Source organism: Triturus cristatus, chromosome 9, assembly GCF_964204655.1.
Source record: "Triturus cristatus chromosome 9, aTriCri1.1, whole genome shotgun sequence".
NCBI lineage: Eukaryota > Metazoa > Chordata > Amphibia > Caudata > Salamandridae > Triturus > Triturus cristatus.
Window position 1 is genome coordinate 72,752,249 of NC_140592.1, and position 8,321 is coordinate 72,760,569.

Below are 8,321 nucleotides of genomic sequence, written 5' to 3' on the forward strand. Positions count from 1 at the left end.
CAATTCAATATATAATGATAAATGTGTTGTAGACTGCACCATTGTTTCCTAAATGTTTTGGGGGTAGAGCCTCCCAAAGCCCCCTTTGTAGTGGTCAGGCTCACTCACTGCACTTGGTGTGCATTGTATGGGGACTGGTCTGAAATCATTTGCGAAGGCTGCTTTGGATTTCCTGTCTGACCCTGGCAGGAGCAGGAGCCTTGTACTGCGAAATAAAACCAACCATTGAAAAGTTAGTCACGGAGATGCAGCACCAACCTTCCCATTAACTTCTTTCATGTTCTTGCAAATGCTTTCAATATAAAATACAACAGAAGTGGCAGAGAGTGTCGTTAGCCTCCTTGGCTTAACAACACACTCCGCCACTTCAGAAACGCAGGGCTGCACCATAATTACAAGAATATGGTGCAGCCCTGCGTTTCCCCTGCGCTGGCGCTACACTTAACAGGGGAAGATTGTTTATCTACAGAAAGGTCCCCCTTCCTGCACATAAAAAATCTTGAAATGTCATTTTGTCACTTCTATGTGTGCTGCTTAATGCAGCACATATGGAAGTTACAAAATGTCTTTTTTATTTTTTTAAAGATTGTTGATGTGCGGGAAGGGTCACCTTCCTGAACATAAATAATCAAGGCGTTTTGCAAAAACGAGGAGAAATGAAGCATTTCTCCTTGTTTCGCCAAGTTAAGACCAGGTTTTCCCTGGTCTTAATTTTGGCGCTGCCTCCGATTTACGCTGCCCTTGTAAATAGGGGGCCGCGTCAAAATCAATGGGTTTTGCAGGGGAAACACCCACCGCAACACCCACTGCCCACCCCTTTCACGCTAAACATTGGGTGAAAGGGGGTCTTATCGCCACGGGAATGTCTCAAAAAGTGATGTTCCCATGGTGATAGGGGCTTGTAAATATGCACCTAAAATCAATAGTAATTGGAGTATTTGTTTTGTGTGCACAAGTGTGTTAATGTTTTTCGAATTACTGTTTTAATGTTTGAAATTTAAATCCTACAAATTGCTTGGGGGTCCCCGGCTTCCAGTGGTGACTGAATGGGGGTCCTCAGGAGTCAAAAGTTTGGGAACCACTGCTCTACATCATTCACATATTCATGTTAGCCTACTGTCATTCACCCTGTTCATCACCTTGCTCACCCTACAGCTAGAAAAAACGCATTCACCGATACCTCTACAAACGATACATGGGGAGTAATACAAATAATGTAAACATCAACCTAAGAAACAGTGCTACTTTAGGGGCAACAACGTTAGGACGAAATGAACAATGCTGATTTAAACTCAATAGTCTAGCAAATCAAGGGAAGTGAAGGCTGTTGCCATTACCGTTGCTAAAGATGAATTCCCATAAAGATCAACACCCCAAGAGTGCTTCAGCACCATTTGTGGTTCTGCTAACCTACCTGGAAACTCGCAGACGTAGGGTTTATGCGGCTCGTAGTGCACCTTGCGGTGTCCGGCCAGCTTGGCCAGGCTGGGAAAGCACTCCCCGCAGATCTCACACCTGTCCCCTAGCTCGTGGGTCTTGCTGTGGGCCTTGAGGTTGTAAATGGTGGTGAAGGTCTTGCCACAGAACTCCAGCGGGCAGGTGTAGGGCCGGATGTTACCGTGGGACTGCAGGTGCCGCTTCAGCTTGTAGGCGGTGGTGAAGGACCAGATGCAGCCCTCCATGCTGCAGCGGAAGGGCCGCTGCTCCTCCGAGGTGTGCTGGGTGAGCAGGTGCAGCTTCAGCTTGTGCTTCTTGTCAAAGGTCTTGCGGCACTCCGGCTGCGGGCAGCGGAAGACCACCACCATGCCTTTCCGGCCAAAGTGATCGGCCCCCACCCGCACCTCGCCGTTCTCATCGACGAACAGATTTGCCAGCTGGCCGTGGGCGATGCCATTCTCCTCAAAGGTGGCCGTGGCATCGGGGTCCCTCTGAGGGGCATCTGCGGGCACTGGATGCCCATGCATGTCCCCTTGGCCGCCAGGATTGGGGTCCCCCCGCCGCACCTGGCTGGGGCTGCTCTTCCTGGGTTCAGACTCGCAGCTCACAAGCACCAGCTGGTCTAGGCCGCCGTGGTCCATGCCGCCGGCGCTGCCCCCTCCCTGGGGCTCACGAGCCTCCAGGCTCAGCAGCCCGTCCTGGATCCGCACCGTCAGCCGCTGGTCGTCTATGGTCACCGTGCCATAGAAGGTGCCAGTGCGGCCGGGGGCTGCCTCCAGCTGCACGGAGTGCATCTCCCAGTCCGGGTTCTGGGTACCCCCCACGGGGCACTCCTGCCCCGGCTTGGACTGCAGCTGGGGGGCTGCCTCGCCCTCGGTCATGGCAGCGCCGTCCTCCAGCAGGCGGGGAGGTAGCAGCACGGAAGACGAGGGGGTGAAGGCTCCCGGGGCCCCCTCAAGAACCCGCATTGGGCTTCCTACGGCGCCCCGGCCGCCTACGACCTCCCCGCTGGGGCCGCCGGTGGCTCTTACACCTGAATCCTCTGCCCGACAGCTTCAGGAACAGGAAGTGAACGTGTGGCGCGTCACGGGACGCGTCTACGTCATGCGTCGCGCAGGAACCGAAAGCTTCTGTGTGTACTCTGTGCATCAATACTATAGGCGTGGAGGTCTGGGTGTTTCTCTCCTGTGGTTGTCTTAAGGCGGGTCTGACTTTATGAGATACTGTAAAATTACCCATGTTCGTAGGCGCTGTAAATCGTGACTATTCTGGACATTGTCAGTGTTCCTGAAAAAAGTTCTCGAGAAAGTGCAAATTGTACTGATACACTGCAAGTATAACTCCCTAGTCAATTACAGTAGGTAAGTGATCATTGAGAAGCACTTTGTATGAGCACCAATTCCATTTGATCTTACAATCGACAGGAGTTCTTTAGGGGCAGGTTTTGTTTGTACAACGTCTGGCTACCTGTTTCTGAAGTATTTGAGACTGGCAATGATTTTTGGGGTGGGGTAAGCCAGTGTGGGTGATATTACTGTAGAGTTCTTTTCTTAAATACGCATCCATGCTGAAGCAGGCACTCCCAAACTCACTAAGACCCGTATTATGGCAAGAAATTGCATCCAACTCTCCCCCAATTTCAAACTCTTGGAGAAAATAGCAGCGTCAGTTAAACATTGCCTACTTAAGAAAACACAAAAATAAAAGTGCTTCCAGCCAGACTCAGGCTGCTACCTTCACTCAACGCCGTTCCAAAATGGCATCACCCTGCAGATGGCAACGAGTGCAGGCTCTGCCAACATCTTCAGAACACTTCCTGCATATACTGTGCATATACCTAGTCCTATTAACTCGGCGCAAAATTCATCTTCGAAACATCTTCAATTCAAACGGCATCAGATCCTGCCACCAAGCAATTCTGTTATGCCTTAAGGAGTCAACTCCACAAGCCACGGCATGCTTTGCAAAATTTCTTTTAAAGGCAGTCCACAACCAAATCCGCTGAAACCAGAACGGAGCAGGGACACAACACACTTTAACGACCTTCCTCCCTCTCCTATTTATTACTGGATTAAACTAGACAAAAACCAAAATGCACTGCACTTAAGCAATTCTACTTCAGGACCGGAAGCTCCGATTATGCTTCTCATTTCTTCACTGTTTATTCACAGCAGCCAATAAAATAACACAACCAAAAAACTACAGTGAGCATCCCTATATAAACGCTGACTGAGGTAACCACGTCCTCTTTCTTTGCTGCTCCGCAGCCAGTTAAGTGCCTTCCCCTACTACTTATGCGCTATGGCAGTGTATAGGTTAATGTGTTAATGCTTATTGCGTATGCGCTTTGTAAACTGTAAACTGTACTTCTTGAGGTTTAATTCTGCCTTGTGCTCTTTCTAAAAACCATAGCCTTTAATCATTGATTCTACATTTGCCGGCTCTCTGGCAACTTTATCTTGCCTTGTGTGCTTTCCCTGTCTCAGGAGCGATCTGCCTCCTGCACTGTTGTGCTCCGATTAGGTCACGCATCAGATCGGGAACGCCCTTCCTCCTCTACCAGGCGCATTGTGCCCACGGCAGTTACTCAGTGGAGAGGGAGTGAGGGGGAGCGAGGACGCGCAATCCTCTTTTGACTGGGACGAGCGGCCGTCACCGAGCATGCGCAGCGGCCATTTTGCCCACACTTGATCGATTTCAGGGCTTGAATTGAATGCCGGCGCAACGCCAATTCTATGTCAGGACAGGAGGCTCCGATTATGCTTTCTCATTTCTTTATTAGAAATGCCCAGCAGCCAATCAGAACCGTTTGTGAAACGAAAAAACTACAGTACCCATGAGCACCAGGGTACCACGTGACCAACCATAGAGTCTCTCATATAAAAGATACAATAGGAGAAAGTACGTCCTCTTTCTTTGCTGCTCCGCAGCCAGTTAAGTGCCTTTTATTTACTTCACTTGCTACTTTGTTGCATTATTCTCTGTTGCGATACCGCTTTGACGCGCTCGCTTGTTTATTCACTTATTGTTGCTAATTTGAATGGATACTTTGTTGCGCGCTGTCACACGCGTTTTTTAGGTCTCCGCTCGGTGTCCTTTCATCGCGCGGTGCACATTCTGGGAGCGTGGTCACACCTCCCGAGGTCAAGACGCTCGTCGGAGCGTCTGTGTACTTTCTTTTGGTGGAGTGGGAGTCCTGGGGCTGAGGAGCTCGCGCTAGCGCGCGAGCTTCTCTTTTTACATTAATCTTGAGGCGACCGTTACTGCGCATGCGCGGCGGCCATTTTGTTTGTTTATGTTTGTGTTTTCACACGGAGCTTGATTGAATCGGTTGTTTCTTCACACCGCTGCCCACGGCCTCAGATTTTCTTCAGCCCCGTCGACGCCCTTTGCTTATTTAAGGCTTGGGGCTGTACAATAACGCATAGGCACTGCCTAGAGTGACTGTCAGCAAGCCCTCCCTCCACAATTAATTTATTTATTTCTTTGGTCAGGTTTTCTACCTTTCCCTGTGGCTTGCTGTGGGGTTCTTCACTCCCCCTGAATTGTGCCTTTGGCATATATATATATATTGACATTGGAGTATCATTTTGTGGGCATTAATTTCACTTTACTGTGACACAAGGAACAATGGAGGAGTATTTTGATGACGATGATTACTCCTTTGAGGATGAGGGCTCTAGTTTCCTAGAGCAGGATTTAGTGGAGGCTCTGGACCAAGGAGTTCAGCACTCCGTTAATAAAGCCCTGGTCCACGCTATCAATCCTCTGAAGCGTCATTTGACGCACTATGCCAAACAACAGGGTTGGTTGCCTTCTTCACGTTCTTCTAAGTCCCCAGTTAATCCGCATAGGTCGGATTTTAAACGACTGGCTAAATCTTTAGCCTCAGAAAAGGCTTCCTCCTTGCCATCGGTGGGCGCTTCTGCCTCTGCTGGCTGTCTGACTGACACTGAAGGTCCTCCTTCCTCTTCCTCCGACCAGGATGTTCCGCCACCACGCAAGAAGTCTCGTAAGGAGCACTACGTCAATGCTCCTACTCACCCTCAGGTCCTTACCTTTGAACCTTCTGAACTCTATCACCCCCATTCGTCTTCCTGGCTTCCTTCTCCTGCGGTAGCGGACTATGTTCAGGCGCACATCCGACAGCCCTTTGAGAAGGATGTTAGGGCTCGCCTCCGCTCCGAGTGCCCTCGCCCGGATCTCGCTGATCACCTGGCAGACACTCCTGAAATTGATCCCACAATGCTTTCATACCTGAAAAAATTCGCAAAGGATCCAAAGAAGGGTCTGGACAGGTCCTGGCGTTCCTGTCAGGATAAAATGCTGGATTTATTGGGACCCCTCACCAAGATTCTTGATCTTGGCTTTCAAGCCAAGGAAGCTGCTTCCCTTGTGGATCCGGATGACCTCATAGAATGGGCTCAGAGGGCTATTTGCCAGTTAGGCAATGCAAATTGTGCAATTTCGAGTGAGCGCCGTCGCTCTATTCTTCTCAAAATTGATCCAAAGTTGGCGGAACTCTCTACTTCCGAATCTGGTCCAGTGGCTCAGGGTCTTTTATTCGGCCAGCCGTTTCTTAAAGAACTAACAAAGTTTGTTGCGACCTTCAGCGGTTTGGATAAAGCTCAAGCTTCCATCAAGCGTGCACTTCGTCCGGTTTTTGCCAGGGCCGGACGACATAGGGGACGCTCGTTCGGCCGTGGCTCCCATAATCCCTCCCAGAGGGGTTATCAGTCCCAGAGAGGCAGTGGTCAGGAGTCAGGCTACAACTCCCGCTCAAACTTCTATCCTTCCCGCAAAGGGAGAGGTCAATTCCGGAAAGGCCGTTCCGGTGGAAACCAAGGTGCCTATCACGACTAACACCTCAGGTGAGTTTGATTCCTTTTTCCGAGGTGGTTCTGGGGGGCAGAATACGTTTTTTTCTCCAGAACTGGCGTCAAATCTCCAACGATGCTTGGGTTCTGCAAACTGTTCAAGGTTTCAAAATAGAATTCTATCAGACCCAACATCCATCCCTCCCTCCAACTCCTCTAAATTTTTCTCTTCAAGACCAAAGGTTTATCTCGGCGGAGATAGAATCCCTTCTCGCCAAAGGGGCTATTATTCCAACTATTCCCCACCCACAAGGGTTCATCAGCAATGTTTTCTTGGTTCAGAAAAAAGGGGGTGGCAATCGTCTGGTCCTCAATTTGAAAGATTTCAACGGAAGTGTCGTTTACAGACACTTCAAAATGGAGGGGATCCATCTTTTGCACGATCTTCTTCGCGAGGGGGACTGGATGGGTCGGCTCGACCTCAAGGATGCGTATCTTTCGATTCCCATTTTCGAGCCTCATCGTCGTTTTCTTCAATTCAGTTGGCAGGGGATTTGGTACGAATACACGGTTCTCCCTTTCGGCCTCTCGTCAGCACCTTGGTGCTTCACGAAACTTCTGAGGCCCGTAGTGGAATGTCTGCGTGCTCGGGGTGTCCGCTTAATAATATATCTCGACGATATTCTACTCATGGCGGACAGTCCCCTCACAGTCTTAACACACCTGGAGTGGTCTATCGACCTTTTACAATCCCTGGGTTTTCTAGTCAATCCGCAGAAATCTATCTTGAACCCTACACAGGTGATCGAGTTTCTGGGTTTCCAGGTGAATTCCCTATCCTGTCAACTTCTATTACCAAACCAAAAGATTCGGTACATCAAGAGGGAATTGAGGTCTGTTCTTTCCAGACAGACTGTGTCGTTGAGATCGTTAGCACGTGTTGTCGGTCTATTGGCGTCCTCCATTCAGGCGATATTCCCGGGTCCTCTGCACTACAGAGCACTTCAAAGGTTGAAGATTCGTCATCTCCAAAAAGGTCTTCGCTATTCAGATCTGATTCCTCTTTCCGAGGATGCGAAGAGCGAGATGCAATGGTGGTTAGACCACATGGAGGCCTGGAATGGACGAGCCCTGTTCGGCTCCTCTCCGGATCTGGTGATAGAATCCGATGCCAGTCTATGGGGTTGGGGAGCCCGGTGCGGTCCCATCTCGACCGGGGGTCAGTGGTCCCCCCAGGAACTGTCTCTTCACATCAACTGTCTAGAGCTTCTAGCGGGTTCCTTTGCGATCCGGTGTTTCTCTCCTCTTCAGACCAATTGTTGTATTCTTCTCCGCATGGACAACGTTTCAGCGGTCCGGTATGTCAACAAGTTAGGGGGAACACGATCCAAGATTTTGGCAGAGATCGCCAAGGATTTTTGGCACTTCTGCCTTCAACAGAACATCACAGTTATTGCCGAATATCTTCCCGGCTGTCGCAATCAGATTGCGGACTGGAACTCTCGCCATCTTCGCGACTTCAGCGATTGGCGCCTTCATCCGCGCATTTTTCGCATTCTCCGTCGGACTTGGGGTCAATGTCACCTGGATCTGTTTGCGTCCCGCCTAAATACTCAACTCCCTCTATTCTTCAGCTGGAGGCCGGATCCGAAAGCCCTGGCCACGGATGCATTTCTTCAGACTTGGCCGTCCACTCTGTGTTACGCCTTTCCCCCGTTCATGATGATTCCCAGGGTTCTGGCCTACTCGAAACGTTTTCAAACAGAGCTAATTCTCATTGCTCCGCTGTGGAGAGCTCAAGCGTGGTTCCCGGTTCTTCTGGAGATGTGTTGTGCGGTCCCGTTCCTTCTTCCCCAGAAGTGGAATCTGTTGTTGGATCCCCTCGGCAATCCGCATCCCCTTGTTCTATCCGGCAATCTCCTTCTGTTGGCGTGGCGAGTTTCGGGGATCGCTGGTCGCTCCCAGGCCTTTCATGCGACGCTTCCAAATTCATCAGTGACGCCTGGTCTCCCAGTACTCACAAACGATATAGAGCCTAATGGAAACGCTGGTGTGACTGGTGTGTTC

General features: G+C 50.2%; 1 protein-coding gene across 1 annotated transcript in view; it reads right to left on the bottom strand.

The window, feature by feature from the left end:
• The window catches only part of LOC146797417 (zinc finger protein ZXDC-like), a 72,475-nt gene extending 69,959 nt beyond the window's left edge, over window positions 1-2,516 (bottom strand). The window contains exon 1 of the mRNA XM_085624428.1: window positions 1,415-2,516. Within this exon, the coding sequence (XP_085480554.1) occupies window positions 1,415-2,405 (991 nt within the window). The 5' untranslated portion in view covers window positions 2,406-2,516. The remainder of the gene's footprint in view (window positions 1-1,414) is intronic.
• Window positions 2,517-8,321: the final 5,805 nt, after the last annotated feature.